The 17,774-nt window shown below is 40.4% G+C and overlaps 1 protein-coding gene across 1 annotated transcript; it reads right to left on the minus strand.

Moving 5' to 3' along the window:
- Positions 1–14,958: 14,958 nt before the first annotated feature.
- jun (Jun proto-oncogene, AP-1 transcription factor subunit) lies at positions 14,959–16,925 on the minus strand. Its single transcript, XM_047373873.1, has one exon. It carries the CDS (start codon positions 16,595–16,597, stop codon positions 15,623–15,625), a length of 975 nt encoding a protein of 324 aa, XP_047229829.1. The 5' UTR covers positions 16,598–16,925; the 3' UTR covers positions 14,959–15,622.
- Between the last annotated feature and the right edge of the window lie 849 nt (positions 16,926–17,774).

The following is a 17,774-nucleotide window of genomic DNA, read 5'->3' on the forward strand; positions in this document are numbered from 1 at the left end:
TATTCTTAACCCTTGTGTTTGTTCGCTATCAAGTTTCCTCAAATGGTTATCAGCAGCTGCCATATATGCTATACATCCATAATCCAAGGAAGATCTCATGAGTGCCTGATATACTCCCAACAGCGCACTACTTGAAGCTCCCCGTTCCTGTCCAGCGAGACATGTCAACAAATTATTCATTTTTTACATTTATTTTGAACTGATTCTATGTGCTGTTTCCAAGTTAATTTTTCATCAAAGATGACACACAAAAACCTCACTTTATTCACTTGTTCAAGCTTCTGATTATAAAGATTTAAATTAACTTCCTTATGTCTTCTATAAAAACAAATAACTTGGGACTTTGCAACTGACATTCTAAATCCCCATTTATTTGCCCAACCTTCCACTTTCAAAATGGAATCCTGCATCTTTTTCTGCAAATATATAAGATTATGTCCCCGCACCCACAGAGCCCCATCATCTGCAAATAAAGATTTCCCTATACTACCATCTATCTCATCAAAAATATCATTTATCATTATATTAAAAACAATTGGACTACACACACCAAACAGAAAATCTAAAACCCAGTTATAAATCTTACCACTTATGCCAAATGTTTCTAATTTAATCATTAATCCCTCTTTCCATAACATATCATATGCCTTTTCTATGTCAAAGAACCCAGCTATCACTATTTCTTTATTTGTTTGAGCTTTCCTTACTACTGACTCCAGGCACAATACCGCATCAATCGTATTTCTCCCTTTACGAAAACCACTTTGAGAAGGACATAATAAATGATCACTTTCAAGAAAATATGATAGTCTATCTGTTACAATTCTCTCCATTATTTTCCCTAATTGAGATGTAAGAGCTATAGGCCTATAGTTTGAAGGGTCTGTTGCATTTTTACCTGGCTTCAACACAGGAATTATAACTGACTGTTTCCATGCAGCAGGAATTATCCCTGTCTCCCAAATCAGATTAAAAAGTTTTAAAATAACAGTAAGAGATATATAATTTAAATGTTTAAGCATTATATAACAAACTCCATCTTTTCCTGGTGTTGATTGTTTACCATTAAAAATTGCTTTTTTTAGCTCATACATAGTAACAGGCATATTTAGCTCTTGATCTGAAACTATTCTCTTATTAGTGACTCCTGGATTTTCAGCTAAAATCTTCTCTTTATAAGTCTTTATATCTTCAGATACATTTTCTGAACTGTGCACTGTAATTAACGTTTCTGCCAATAACTCTGCCTTTTCTTTATTACTAACAGCTATTTTCCCATTAATTTCTAGAACAAGTAATGAAAATTTCTTCTTGACATTTTTTTAATAACTCTCCATACCTCAGATAATTTGGTTTCTCTTCCAATAGAATTACAATCCTGCCTCCAACATACCTTCTTAGCTGCTCTAATAGTCTTTTTAACTATAGCTGGTGCTTTCTTATATTGAATTAATGCCTCAAAAGTATGCCATCTCCTTACCAATTTAAAAGCTTTATTTCTTCTCCTTATAGCAATACTACATTGCTCATTCCACCATGGAACAGATTTCACTTACCCAATGACACACCCTCTTTAACCGTTTTCAAGACTATTTTAAACTCCGTCATCACAACTGTTTCTCCTTCAGCCTCAGAAACAGACGATTCTGTTTGTTGTCTTGATTTTTTGCGTTTGTTTTTAGCTTTTTGAGTATACCATATCTCTTCATTTTCCCCGCCATCAAAACCCTCGTCCATTTCCACGAGATCCCTCCCTGACACCTCACTTCCCTATGACATCTTTCCAACCATTCACAGCCCGGCCGTGCTTCAGCCGCCACCAAGTTCTCCGCAGCCTCTTCCTCGCCGCAGGTAGCAGCTCCTTCCGCTGGGGGACGTCCGATTTCAGTTTCGCATAAAAATTCAAATTTTATAAGGATAATAAGAAAAGGATGTTTAATATAGAAATGTTATGTTATGGCTATAGAGTACATGTCAATAAAAGGCTACATGGAGGGAAGGCAACAAAAGGTTACTGCTAAAGAAGCGTGGTATTCACACGATGCTGTAAGCAAGCAGATTGTTAGACAATTGAGTGGAAAGAAAAAGTGTGGGTACCCTTGAGATGATTGTGAAATAAAGCTTACTGAAAAAATTTGCGGAGATTTACAAGACATGGACTGTGGCTGGAATTAGAGTTTCAAGAGTCATCACATTCAGACATATCCAGGACATGGGCCAATTGCTGATCCACAGACAACCACAGGAGAATCTTACCTGGGCTTAGAATGGTAAGGCCTGGACTGTTGCTCAGTGGTCCAAAGTCCTTTGTTCAGATAAAAGTACATTTTGCATATCGTTTGGAAATCAAGAACCCAGAGTCCAGAAGAAGAGTGGCGAAGCACAGAATGTTGCTTACGCTTCAGTGTGAAGTTTCCTCAGTATGAAGTTTCCACAGTGTTGATTTGGGAGCCATGTCATCTGGTGGTTCTGGCCCACTGTATTGTATCAGGTCCAAAGACAATATAGCCATCTATCAGGAAACTTTAGAGTACTTCATGCTTCCTGCTGGAAGGCAGTCTTTATCGGGATGCTGCTTTTATTTTACATTAGACAGCAAATACATCTGACCTGTGAATTTGTTTTACCAGCTTAACAACATATTAAAACATGCAATATTTTAATAAAACAAATAAAGTAGTCAGATGTTTTTAAACCTATGTGCAAAACAATATAGATTCAAACCTTAAAAAGGGGTTTTGCATAGTTGTTTGCAAATTATTTGGAGATGGCTGAAAAAAAATTTAAAACAATTTAATCTGTTCTCAGCAGCAAGAACAAGATTTGGGTCACTCTTTCTTTAAAAATGCTTTCTGTATTTACAGGGGTTGGACAATGAAACTGAAACACCTGTCATTTTAGTGTGGGAGGTTTCATGGCTAAATTGGACCAGCCTGGTAGCCAGTCTTCATTGATTGCACATTGCACCAGTAAGAGCAGAGTGTGAAGGTTCAATTAGCAGGGTAAGAGCACAGTTTTGCTCAATATTGAAATGCACACAACATTATGGGTGACATACCAGAGTTCAAAAGAGAACAAATTGTTGGTGCACGTCTTGCTGGCGCATCTGTGACCAAGACAGCAAGTCTTTGTGATGTATCTAGAGCCACGGTATCCAGGGTAATGTCAGCATACCACCAAGAAGGACGAACCACATCCAACAGGATTAACTGTGGACGCAAGAGGAAGCTGTCTGAAAGGGATGTTCGGGTGCTAACCCGGATTGTTTCCAAAAAACATAAAACCACGGCTGCCCAAATCATGGCGGAATTAAATGTGCACCTCAACTCTCCTGTTTCCACCAGAACTGTCCGTCGGGATCTCCACAGGGTCAATATACACGGCTGGGCTGCTATAGCCAAACCTTTGGTCACTCATGCCAATGCCAAACGTTGGTTTCAATGGTGCAAGGAGCGCAAATCTTGGGCTGTGGACAATGTGAAACATGTATTGTTGTCTGATGAGTCCACCTTTACTGTTTTCCTCACATCCGGGAGAGTTACGGTGTGGAGAAGCCCCAAAGAAGCGTACCACCCAGACTGTTGCATGCCCAGAGTGAAGCATGGGGGTGGATCAGTGATGGTTTGGGCTGCCATATCATGGCATTTCCTTGGCCCAATACTTGTGCTAGATGGGCGCGTCACTGCCAAGGACTACCGAACCATTCTTAAGGACCATGTCCATCCAATGGTTCAAACATTGTATCCTGAAGGTGGTGCCGTGTATCACGATGACAATGCACCAATACACACAGCAAGACTGGTGAAAGATTGGTTTGATGAACATGAAAGTGAAGTTGAACATCTCCCATGGCCTGCACAGTCACCAGATCTAAATATTATTGAGCCACTTTGGGGTGTTTTGGAGGAGCGAGTCAGGAAACGTTTTCCTCCACCAGTATCACGTAGTGACCTGACCACTATCCTGCAAGAAGAATGGCTTAAAATCCCTCTGACCACTGTGCAGGACTTGTATATGTCATTCCCAAGATGAATTGACGCTGTATTGGCCGCAAAAGGAGGACCTACACCATACTAATAAATTATTGTGGTCTAAAACCAGGTGTTTCAGGTTCATTGTCCAACCCCTGTACATCTCCAGTACTTTCTGGTAGAGAGCAGAACTAATGATTTGATCAGTTACAGTAAGTAGTCCATGTTTAGAAGAAGCAACCAACCCCAGACCACCACACTACCACAAGCATATTTTCTGTCAGTATGATCTTCTATTTCTAGAATGCTGCCCTAGATTTATATTCCGTGCTCAGGAAACACCTTCAAAAAAGATCAGATTTTGTCTCATCAGTCCAAATATTTTTCCATTCAAAATGTTCTTTTGTTTTTGGCGTGAGTAAAGCCTTGGAACTTTCCCATTGATGTAATTTTTCTTTTTTAATGTTGAATCGTGAACTCTGACCTTAACTGAGGCAAGTGAAATATGCTGTGCTTTAGATGTTGCTCTGGGTTCTTCTGTGACCTCTTGGATGAGTTGTTAATGTGGAGTTAGAGTAATGTTGGTAGACTGACCACTCCTGTGAAGGTTCACCACTCTTCCATGTTTTCTCTATTTGTATATAAGGAGATTGATGACAGTGAATTTGTTTCTCATCTCTTTTTGAGTTTCTTGAAATCAGGGCTTGATGTGCTGCTTTTTGAGATCTTTTGAGATAAACTATTATAAAGTACTCTATACCCAGTCTAATTCCCCAAACCATGAATTATTTTACATTTGGGAGCTGGTCTCAAATAAAGACCTCAGGATGTCTTCTTGGATCAGCACGTGCAAAGTGTCTGCTTCCAGGACTCTTTTCTTTAAGCCTACAGGGCATAATGGGTTGGTATAAGAAAAGTTCAGCTTCTCCTACATTGTCTCCAGAAACAGATCCCTCTAACCTCAGTGATCTGCGTTCCTTTTACCATAAAAATCACAGTTGGATGCACTTAATTTAAATGTGGTTGAAATTTTTTAAATGTACAATTAGTTTCTAACAAAAACAAATATATGCCCAGAGTGAAGCATGGGGGAGGATCAGTGATGGTTTGGGCTGCCATATCATGGCATTCCCTTGGCCCAATACTTGTGCTAGATGGGCGTGTCACTGCCAAGGACTACCGAACCATTCTTAAGGATCATGTGCATCCAATGCTTCAAACATTGTATCCTGAAGGCGGTGCCGTGTATCAGGATGACAATGCACCAATACACACAGCAAGACTGGTGAAAGATTGGTTTGTTGAACATGAAAGTGAAGTTGAACATCTCCCATGGCCTGCACAGTCACCAGATCTAAATATTATTGAGCCACTTTGGGGTGTTTTGGAGGAGCGAGACAGGAAACGTTTTCCTCCACCAGTATCACGTAGTGACCTGGCCACTATCCTGCAAGAAGAATGGCTTAAAATCCATCTGACCACTGTGCAGGACTTGTATATGTCATTCCCAAGACGAATTGATGCTGTATTGGCCGCAAAAGGAGGCCCTACACCATACTAATAAATTATTGTGGTCTAAAACCAGGTGTTTCAGTTTCATTGTCCAACCCCTGTAGCTAATTCTAACACATTATTGAGCAAATTCAGATGACCCAAAGTCTGCTTTTAAGTTAAAGTCACCGGATAGATGTGGTCCTATTTACTATAAAATCAAAGAGAATGCAAAAAGGGTGGTTATTAAAAGACAAATACTTTGTATTGTACTGAACATTTTACATTTAAAGAAGATTTTAATTTGTTGGTAATAATTTTGCCCTCATCAACCACCTGAGCCGGCAGGCCAAATTTGTATCATTCTTGGATTACAGTTGGAGATCGCACAAAGTCCAGGGACACCAGCAGGTGCAATAAAACTAACCTTTTATTGATTTTTAGCTTATGAGTAGCAACTAACCTGATCTTCAGCTTAGAATAATGATGACCCCAGGTCAGTCATTTATAATTGTAAAAAAACAGATGTTTTTGGTGTAAACAATCTGCATGATTGAAAGTTCTATTTTATTTGAAAGTGCACCAATAAACTTTATAAATAAATGGAACTGCTCAAGTATACTGAGTTTGATTCCTGGTCTTTCTACATGGAGTTTGACATGTTCTCCTCCATGTATGTGTGGGTTCTCTCCGGGTACTCCAGCTTCCTCCCACAGACCAAAAACATACTGTTAGGTTAATTGGTCATTCTAAATTTCCCTTAGGTCTGAGTGTGTGTGTGTGCATGTTTGTGTGTCTCTGTGTTGTCCTGTGATGAAATGGCGACCTGTCCAGGGTGTACCCTGCCTCTCTCTCTTTGACCGTTGGGAATACAGGCCGCCTACACAACCCTCCAAGGATAAGTCGCATTGACAATGAATGAAAAGATGATAATCAAGTCTTCTGGATATTTACACTGTAGAGAATGACAGGGCCTATCATATTAGTCCAGTGTCTAGTCCTGTCCGTTTTGCTTGTACATTTCATGAATAGAAGTGGAGTGTAATTTACTCGGCTTTATTAATTACAAAGAGTTGGCTCATTTCCCAACTCATGCAATCCAACACTGTGAATGTGTCAGTATGTTCCTATGACTGATTGTGCCACTGCAGTGGAAAATGTGTGTGTTATGTGTGTGTGGGGGGCTTGCAATGTACAAGCAACTGAAAATATCTGTAATAACAAAACATGGAGAAAAAAAAAAAAATCTCACCCAGCACCCTTCGAGTCTTTCTTGTCAGATGATAATCATTTCAAACTTTTATTAAGAAACCACAGATGCAGCGCTCCTCTGATATGCATCTTTATCATCCTGTCACAATTTGCAGCGATCAACCACAGAAAAAAACTGTTCTCAACAAATTGACGTACAAATAAAAATGTGAAATGTGTGGTGGGCATTTGTAGTCAGCCTTAAAAGTAAGTATTTTGATAAATTACCTTCAGCGGCTTTGAGTAAGGCTTTCAGACTCAATATGTGCTATAACCATGGCAAAGATATTATGATCAGTATTCACAACAATCTAGAACAAAAGGGGCAAGTCATTTTTTTTGTTTCTAGACAGTCAACAGAATTTCTCACTGAGTGTAACTTTTTACTTTGTGGAGTTTTGACAAAAATTCAGAATGAAAGACTTACCTTCACCGCCTGCTCCTTCCAATGACTCTTCTGCGCGTCTACCTGCCATCCAATCAGCATCCTGTCCGCATGACTCTTCATCCAATCACCTTCCGACGCCTTGCTTTTAAGGACCTTCAGCCATGTACATCCTCGCTTGTCAGCTGAGCTCATCCCTCCTCCACCCCACCTCCACCATCTTCCTTCCCATCTCCTGCCGGCTTCTTCGCTCCCGGGCCGCCAATCCACCATCAGTGTCGGATCGGGGGGGAGACATCTCTAAATCTAAACCTTAAAAGAAAATGTACATCTTAGCTCGTGACATTCTCAGCATTCATGTCTTCCTCCCAGGTCCGAGCGCCAAAGAAATACCCAATGTAATCACGTATCATTAAATCTTTTCTAATTGCCATCCTTTTCCTTGTGAGTCTTTTCAGATTGAAATATCTATGCCAGGTCCACATGTTGGGCTTGTCTTCTCTCTTTGCCATTTGCAGCTGTATCTTCATCTCAATATCTTTAGCCTGCATCTTAACTTTTTATATACACAGTGTGCCCTTAGCCTACCTTCAGTGCATGCAGCACATTGTATATCAGTATATTATCAGCATATTTTCTGAGATGCAGCCACTAAATCATTGGCCTGCTCTGCTGCAAAAAAAAGCCCATGCATTCAAGCCGTAATATTGAGTGGCTGCAGAAATGCTACATCACTATTACTCCTTGATTAGCGTATTTTAAAATGATTTCACTTGGATGTATCTGTTAAATGCTCTGCAGAAGTCTGGTTGATCACAGTTTAATTTGTCTTTTTTGAGTTGCTGTTCAAATACAAAATGTTACAGAATTATTCCTAGTGCTTTGCTGTTTGTCACATCATTGGACCTATACCTCACATATATACAGGGGTTGGACAATGAAACTGAAACACCGGTCATTTTAGTGTGGGAGGTTTCATGGCTAAATTGGACCAAGACAGCAAGTCTTTGTGATGTATCAAGAGCCACGGTATCCATGGTAATGTCAGCATACCACCAAGAAGGACGAACCACATCCAACAGGATTAACTGTGGACGCAAGAGGAAGCTGTCTGAAAGGGATGTTCGGGTGCTAACCCGGATTGTATCCAAAAAACATAAAACCACGGCTGCCCGAATCACGGCAGAATTAAATGTGCACCTCAACTCTCCTGTTTCCACCAGAACTGTCCGTCAGGAGCTCCACAGGATCAATATACACGACTGGGCTGCTATAGCCAAACCTTCGGTCACTCATGTCAATGCCAAACGTCGGTTTCAATGGTGCAAGGAGCGCAAATCTTGGGCTGTGGACAATGTGAAACATGTATTGTTCTCTGATGAGTCCACCTTTACTGTTTTCTCCACATCCAGGAGAGTTACGGTTTGGAGAAGCCCCAAAGAAGCGTACCACCCAGACTGTTGCATGCCCAGAGTGAAGCATGGGGGTGGATCAGTGATGGTTTGGGCTGCCATATCATGGCATTCCCTTGGCCCAATACTTGCGCTAGATGGGCGCGTCACTGCCAAGGACTACCGAACCATTCTTGAGGACCATGTGCATCCAATGGTTCAAACATTGTATCCTGAAGGCGGTGCTGTGTATCAGGATGACAATGCACCAATACACACAGCAAGACTGGTGAAAGATTGGTTTGATGAACATGAAAGTGAAGTTGAACATCTCCCATGTCCTGCACAGTCACCAGATCTAAATATTATTGAGCCACTTTGGGGTGTTTTGGAGGAGCGAGTCAGGAAACGTTTTCCTCCACCAGTATCACGTAGTGACCTGGCCACTATCCTGCAAGAAGAATGGCTTAAAATCCCTCTGACCACTGTGCAGGACTTGTATATGTCATTCCCAAGACGAATTGACGCTGTATTGGCCGCAAAAGGAGGCCCTACACCATACTAATAAATTATTGTGGTCTAAAGCCAGGTGTTTCCACTTCATTGTCCAACCCCTGTATATTTTACATGCAAGCTTTTCACTGAAAACATACAGGGTGTCCAAAAAGTCTCTATACATTTCTTTTGTTTATTATTCTAGATACCATTTGGAAAGAGAGGAGACCATCAAAGGTTGACAGCTTAGGCTTTGTAATTTTTGATAACATATTTCCATGCCCATGGCTCACCATTGAACATTAGAGCAGCATTGCAAAATTAATGGCTGGCAAGACGTTTTTCAGTCCCTGACTCCAGTTCAGCCCTTTTGGCAGTCACACTGCTTCAACGCGTCACACAATTAACGATATCTATGGCGAGTCTCCAGAAACAGGATCTGTTCTTGATGAACCATGCAGTTGAAGACCTGCTGCTACCACCACTGATAGAAACACCGAACTCCTGGAGCGGATATTAGTACAAAGCCAGAAAAGGTCCATTTGGAGGGCTTCACTGGAAGTCAGCATCAGCGAATCCTTGATTCAGTGGACGCTTCGGAGAGTGACCGACTTGAGGATGCTCAAAACCTTAAAGTGGACGATTAAAATAGTTGTGTGGAAATGTGTGACTCACTCCTACACCATTACCAGAATGATGCTTAGCTCATGAAAAATGAGGGGGGTTACCTGGAACGGTCTCCACGCTCCACTGACTTTAAACTTAGTGACCACTCACACCTTTTCTTGTGGGACTTTATCAAAAGCAAAAAAAGAAAACAAAACATGGAAAAATTGCAAGGTGTGTGTAACCTGTTCAGGCTCAAGGAAAAAACTGGTACGGCCTGCAACGAGGAAGCACTGCTGCTAAACGTTGAAGAACCCTGCATCCAAAGATGCCTGAATGTTGTCAAAAATGGAGATGCTTTTAGGAATATAATAAAAGTTTCATGACTTTTGGGACACCTTCTATTCAAACTTAAGTATTTAACATACTTTGTAGGAACAAATAACTTGCTCTTCATCTTCTTTAAATTATATTTATTTGCTTCAGTAACAAAGTAACTCATGAGTTGGTGAATAACTTCTGTCATTAAGCTAAGACATAAATATCAAAACCATAGACCATAATATGTGGTCTTTTTCAACCTACAAACCTGGCCAGGTTGACCACTGCTTGGTTTACAGAAAGACTGGGGAGTCGGTCCTTGTCAGAGCTCAGCTTAGGCCTGCTCAGAGTTTTTTATTTACTTACAGGTGTCATCATCAGAGGCCCAGCATTAGTTATTAAACAACTCCCCCTAGAGGCACAAAGTGCTCAGTTAAACTTGTTTCTCATTGTTTCACGATACATTCAGTATAAATGTGGGCAAATTCAATATGCTTCAGAAACTGAGCCTTTGCAGGAACACTCACCCGCTGCCTCTGGAGGTCTACCTTAGCCGTTAAATACAGAAGAGTGTACCGTGTTTGTCCGAACTCTGAGTTTCTGCCTCATTGTCTCTCACTCTGGTCACCATCAATCCCAGTTCTGTCTAAACACTGAGAAGAAAGCTCAGCCCAGTTCTTCTCTGCTGCAACTTCCTCCGGTTTAAGCTAAAATTATTGACATGTTGGATGTTTTTTTGCTCATAGATGATTTTGATCTTAAAGCAGAATGGAGAAGTGAAGTGTTAAAACTAAACAAAACTCTTAGGTTTAAAGAGCACCTTTTTTCAATTAAGTCTTATTTATGAGTATAGGCTCATCTTTGTCTTCAGAAATATGACCACAGTTTCGTCACCATTACTCTTAACCAGGCTGTCCATGTCTGTTTATGAATCTCTGCTTAGCTTCCTAAGAGAGTGAGAGCCTCCTCTATGGCCATTATTTAATGATCTCTCCACAATGGAAAGCTCCGTGGAAAGCTGTCAGTATTAACCTTAAGGTTCATTCTGGTTTCTTTGTGCGTATAAAGGATCAGTAATGAACCCAGATTGTAAAAGATGATCATTTAGCTTGGTGTTTTAGGTTTTATCGTGAAAAATTGAAAGGCCCCAAGTGAGACCATTTAATTGCTCAGATTACTTGATAATAAAACTATCAGTTTAATTGAACTGTGTACAAGTGCTACACTTGCCTTCTATTATATGCAGTGCAGCAATACTACATTTATTATATAAACAATATTAGATCTTTATGAAAGATAATAGTTCAAAACTCTACTTGAGCCTATTTACATATATTTAGTATAAATTTAACAAAATCATACATATGAATAAAATGTAAGACAAATATCAGTTCAGTGTGTACCTGATGCTTTAACACATTTGTATAATGGGAAGAACATAAAATATAAATACTTAACCGGTTTACTTTAACATGTTTTTTAAACATATTTTAGTCTATTGCTTGTATAAGAACATATCATGTTTGGAGTCATTGGTGAACAAAACTTGATGTTATATAAGGGGTTTTATTAACCCACACAGTATACTCATAAATGTTTCCCAAAGGTTAGACTGAATATAAATAAGATTAAAAGAAGCACTTGACATCTCCTCATGTTGAACGTTGCATTTTTTTATTGCTGTTGTAGACTTTGAATTAGTTTGACCTTTGGAACTAAATCCAATTTCGTCTCCGGATTTATTGGACTCACCCGGTTATGCAGCAAAGCAGCAGATTAAACGGACGAGCCACTTCCCGTAAGACGCGCCCCCTGCGCTGTGACGCGTCTTCCGAGCGCTCCCTCTCCTTATTTGGTGGAGAAGGACGCTGTGTTCCGGGATGATGTCACGCTGATGTAAGTTTGAAAAACTAAATCGCAGTAAATTTGAACATACAAATCAGGAGCGGTCTTTGCAAGCAAAATAAATAAAAAGGAGAGTGAACATCAAGTGAAATTCGTTAGCTTTCATAATTTAATGTCAAATTTTAAATAATACATGAGTGATTTTAAACTTTCAGAAACGTAGACTATAAGATAAAAAATATTAATTTCTCAAGTTGAATCAAACAACTTAAGAAGTGTAATAAAATTATGCATTTCCAAAGGCAGTAGGAAAAACTGGGGGTGTATACATATACTGTATACCATACAACACTACATATAACATGTAGTCGGTGTGGTAAACACAGATGTCATTAATTGAAGAAAATATCGGAAGAAAGTGACATTACTGTAACTTGATGTATTTCCAAAATTAATGCAAAGACCAGATGGAAACTAATCAGACAAACTGCCAAGATGCCTAAAGCAGCACTGAAGAATCTGCAGGGATATTTTCTACATCTGACAATAAACTGCTGTATTCTCTACATGTGTGGTCTATGTAGGGTTGTAAAATCCTTTTTACAAAGAAAATACTTTGGTCTGGCTAAAATTTCCCCAAAACTTGTGAAAATTGGTCTGATATTACCAAACTGAAACTTTCTGACCACAAAATGATACGTTTGGCACAAACAACACTACGCATCACCAAAGAAATACCACTGTCACAGTAAAACATGGTTGTGGCACCATCATGCCCTGGGGTTACTTTTCTTCAGATGAAACTTGAATTTTTCTGGCGGTGGGTGAAATTATGAGCAGTTCTAAATACAAGTCAACTTGGGACCAAACCTTCAGATCTGCCTAGAAAGCCGATGAAGAGTAATTACATCACAGTGAATTCATACATGTATGCAATTTAAAAAGAAAAATGGCTTCACCAGAAGAAAATGTAATTTGAAATGGCCTGGCCAGAGTCCAGAACTAAATCTGGTAAAAAATCTGTGGGGGCACCTAAAGAGGGCTGTGGACAGGAGACGTCATCACAATCAGACAGATAGACGGATTGCATAGTAGTGTGAAAATATTGCAAAGTCGAGATGTGACATGCTTGTAGAGAAGGTTAGTTGCAGTAAATAAATCAAAAGGTGCTTAAAGCCCTAGTTTAATGGTATGCTTATTTTTATAATGATCTCCCTAACAGATTTGTTTGTCTTTCTGTTGAAATGCAGAGGATGTACGTCCCAATAAAGGTAAAATAAATTTGAAATTTTTTTTATTATGGTCTCAAATTTTCTAAATCATTCATTTTAATGAGACAGTGGGTGAGCTGGGCTCTCCTAGAAAAAGTAAGGAAATAGGTACAGTGCACCAGGGAGCCTCTGACTCTTGGTTCAAGTGTGGACCACTTTGGAAAGGAATATTCCCCTGATTATTGAGACACCAAATGGGTCAGAACAGTTTTAAGAAGTTGCCTTCTCGCCCAGGTAGAAACGTTTGATTTTATTTTAGGAAAATATGGGCCAAAAAGCATCGATACATTATTTGCCTAATAGCTCAAACATTTTTTTAGACAAATTATAACCAAAGGCCCAAAATCAAAACTATAAAGGTCCTGCTAATTAGATAACAAAAATTTTATTATATTAAAGTTTACTGGGGACAAAGGTGATTTGGGATTTTGGGACCAAAATGCACAGAGTGCGTCAATTAATGGGTTAAAACATTAGATTTCCTGACAGGGAACCCTAAAATATTAAAATTTATTCATTTTAATCTGTAGTCCAACATTTCTTTGCTGTTTTTTGTTTTACTTTCATTTATCATGCCACTGCAATGTACTTTTTTTAAAATGTTTTTTGTCACTGCAAAGTACTTTTTTTCATCATGCAAAGCACTTCGGATTGTCTGGTTGCTGAAATGTGCTATTAAAATAAGCTTGTTTTGCATGAGGGTGTGAAGACCTTTTGAGATTAACTGCATAAGATGGTAAATCTTAACAATAAGATAAAAACATAAAAAAGAAACTCAAACCTGTAACTAATATAGACCTATGTGCCTTTCTTTGCTTTGTTATTTCTGTTTGCTTGTGTATGTGTGTGTTGTTCGCTAACAGTGCATATGGCACACATGCTTTTCAGTCTGGACTGTCCCATTTAAAATAAAAAACGTGAAACCTAATTTGTCTACGTTAATGTTTTCAGTTTTTGTTGTTCTCTGTTTTAAAAGACAATTTATTTTTAATCAAAGCAAACCAAACAAGGAACCATTATTAGCAAAAATAAAATCAGTTATAGCTCAGTCTCTGTCGCCCTCTAGTGGTTAACTGGATTTATATGAACTGGGGGCCTGTTGTTTGAAAGCAATAAAAACATTACTCAACACTTGAGCGCCTTCCTTCAGCTGTCTTAACAAAAAAACCTGCTTATTAAACAGGCACTATCCTTGTGTTTCCTTAATTTAAACGGTCAGGACCACATATTATTGGGTTTGAAAAAAAACGTCTTAGATCTAAACCAACTAATGGGATGGGTTTATGATAAATTATGTATTGTCATAAAATATTTCTAAATTGAAGAATAGACGTCTGTACAGTTCAACTTTTTGTTGTATTTGTGCATAGACAATACTTTTTTCTTAATACTTGATTCTATTACTCTGAGACAAGGCAACACTTATACAAAGTTAGCGTCTTCATTAAATTCTATATTGCGCAAAAGGTCACACTGACATTGTTTTGAAATATTGACTTTGTTTATTTACCAGAAGATGAAACTGGATAACTGGAAGTTGCACTACAAAAAAACTGAGCTTAGTCATCTATGTCAGATCACTTGAGACCTAAGGGATTTCAAGGTACTGTAATATAGTTTGTGGAGAAAATTTTGCGATTTAAAAAAAAAGAAAAAGAAAGACATTTATACACTTTAGTGCTGAGTCATATAATGAAGATCAACCCCATTCTGTAGTATAGGCTTTCAACAGTAAGTGAGCCTGGCCTGTCAGCTGTAACACAATCGCCGGGCCTGGATCAATACCAACACTAATGGAATTTGCCTTGAGGTTCTCAGAACTAGCAGTTCTTGCAACATGTTGCAACGTGTTTTATTGTTTCTGGGTTCCTGACATGGCACACCCACGTTTTTTTTTTTCCTGTCACAAGAACACAGAGAGACACTGTTGCTTCATTTCATCTGGTTTATTTTTTTTCTTAAATATTAATTTCTGAAGTGCTCAGAAAACAAGCAATAAAAAAAAAAAAACATAATACAGTTTCCTTAATACAAATAGTAAACATAAGTACTCCAAGTTGATCTTATATACATATAGCAATGAGTGAAACCCCATTAAACAGCTTTAGAAAAAAAACAAGAAATTCTTGAAGCTTTTTCTAACTTAATTTCTTACAATTAAGAAAATTGTATTTTGAACTGTAACTCAGAGGTCGACACCGTTTGTTACAACTTTATTTAGCGTTGACAACACGCCCAAAAATATGGCTACAGCAAGAAAAGTCTCTCAAGTCCTAACACTGAACGTCTTTGATGGTATCGGCAAATTCCAAGCAGAGCTGTGGATAAATCAAGAAAACTTTCAGTTCACTTTAGTTCAGTTGATGCATGACCTCTTTGGTTTATGGCTGCTCTTAGTGTCCTGAGCCCCATCTCCAGGACGTGCCACAGGGGAGTGCGTGACACTTCAATAACTTCAGTGCGTCCCCCCCCCCCCCCCCCCCCCCCCTGATCCTGCCAGTGTTGCGCCATATCCTCCCAAATCCCACTGGGATGTTGGTGAGATATACCATCACAGGAAACGTCCGTCTCTTTCAACTACAGTCTCTCTGTCCCTCAGAAGGTCTGGAGCTGCTGCGTCAACATGAGCTGGCAGCCGCTGTTGACGTGGTTCATCACTTTCTGCTTCAGCTGGGCCACCTGCTCCCGCAGCATGTTGGCGGTGGACGCCAGCTCTGAGTTTTGGGACTTGAGGGTCTTCACCTTCTCCTCCAGCCTGGAGATCCGCTCCAGCTTCCTTTTCCGGCACTTGGAGGCTGCGATGCGGTTCCTCATGCGCTTCCTCTCCGCTTTGATACGCTCTTGGCTCTCCATGTCAATCGGGGAGAGGGGAGGGGTCTCCCCTGGCATCTCGGGCACCGTCTGAGGCTCCTCCTTGAGCGCCGTGAGCCGGGGGAGCTGAGCCGGGGACGGCTGGCCGTACATTGGGAGCTGAGGAGGGGGCGCAGGGAAGGACACGGCCGGGGCTGAGGTGGTGTAGCTCGGCGCCGACACGGTGCTGATCGCCGGGTTAAAAGTGTTCAAGTCCTCATAGACGGGAGAGTCGGAGCGCATGGTGGAGGTGTTATTATAAACAGTGGCACCAGCAACAGATGACACGGGCGGCAGCGCCGTGTTGCCGCTGGCCTGCGGAGCTGCGGCGTTAGTCGTGGCCGGCATGTGCTGGTGGTGGAGCTCGGCCAGAGCTCGGACGAACCCCTCCGCGAAGCCCTCCTGCTCGTCGGTGACGTTCTTGGGGCACAGAAACTGGGTAGGGGTAGGTGTGGTGGTGATGAGTCCGTTGCCGGACTGGATGATGAGCCGCTCCAGCTCCGGGGAGGCCAGCTTCAGCAGCCCCACGTCGGGGGAGGTGAGGATGTCGCCGGCTTTGGCGCGCAGGTGAGGCTTTAGAGAGCACATCGGGTCGGACAGGTTCAGCGTCATGCTGTGTTTCAGCGCTTTGGGGTTGCTGTATCCGTAGCCGGCGTTGTCGTTCTGGGAGAAACCGTTGAGTGAGTCGTCATAGAAAGTAGTTTCCATCTTCGTATACATAGAAGAATTTTAAAAAGCGACGCAGCTAGAGTCTTCTACAAAACAAACTTCTCGTCCCCCTTCTCTTCTTGTTGGTTTCCAAAAGTCCTCTCTGTGATTAAAAACCTCCGAACTCAGAGCGACATAGTAATCAGCACTTACTTCTCTCACTCGGACACGGCAGATATCGCTCAGTGTTGGTCTGTAACAGTTCACTGAGCTTTTTCCACAGCTGCACTGAGTCTAAGAGTGAAAGGGCTGAGCTGCTTCCTCTGCCTGGATGTGTATACACTGTAAGCTAGGCAGCGTGGAGGCACAGCTTATCTGCTGCCGCGGCCTCTCTAAAAATAACCATGATGTCATGACCGGCCTCTTCCATTGGCTGGAGGGCGTGTCCGGGGGTGGAGTCAAATCCGTCCGATAAGGCATGTTGCCTAGACGACCACCCAGAAGATTCTGAATCTCGCTGTGGATTGTGGGATGAGGTAATGAAGTAAGGAGAGCGTAAGCGCGGTGCATTGTGGTATGATGTATTGTTTTTGAATATTTGGTTACCCGCTTTTTTGCAACCAGTGGTGGAGCAGAAAGAGCAGCTTCAGCCCCTTTTACACAACTCAAGCTGCATTATACTTCACTATCTGTCTGTATTGTCAATGAGTAAATGTTTTTCATTTTATTATTTCTTTTTTGTATATTTTTTTGTATTATAAAACGGTAGTATTCAGAAATCAAATTCAGTGTTGCAGGAAAAAAGCAATAATGCATTGTCTACTTCGATATGTGGCCTCAAAGTTCTCGTATTTGTTTTTAATTTCTGTGGATGTTGCGATGGTCTATAGTTGGTGGTCCCACATAATTTGCCCTAGATAAACCTGGAGCAGTTACATTATTATTATTATGGGGGTACTATATACAGTGCTGTGTAAGAGTTTTTAGCCCTTGAACTTTTTCACTTTTTGTAAAGTTACAACCACAAACGTCCTTGTAATTAAATAGGGTTTTATGTGATAGAGCAACACAACTACTGCATAATTGGAAGAAAAGGATACACTTTCAAATAATAAAAAGAAGCATTAAAAATATATATCACAGCATAATGCTGCCAACACTATGTTTCACTGTGGGGATGGTATACAAAAAATAAAAATCTGAAAAGTGTGGTGTGCATTTGGTTTTTATCTTCTTTTGTTTAGATCCA

Source organism: Girardinichthys multiradiatus, chromosome 9, assembly GCF_021462225.1.
Source record: "Girardinichthys multiradiatus isolate DD_20200921_A chromosome 9, DD_fGirMul_XY1, whole genome shotgun sequence".
NCBI classification, from domain to species: domain Eukaryota; kingdom Metazoa; phylum Chordata; class Actinopteri; order Cyprinodontiformes; family Goodeidae; genus Girardinichthys; species Girardinichthys multiradiatus.

What these genes read in the sequence shown, in the direction of transcription:
- jun (XM_047373873.1), bottom strand. Translation starts at nt 16,597, where the DNA reads ATGTATACGAAGATGGAAACTACTTTCTATGACGACTCACTCAACGGT.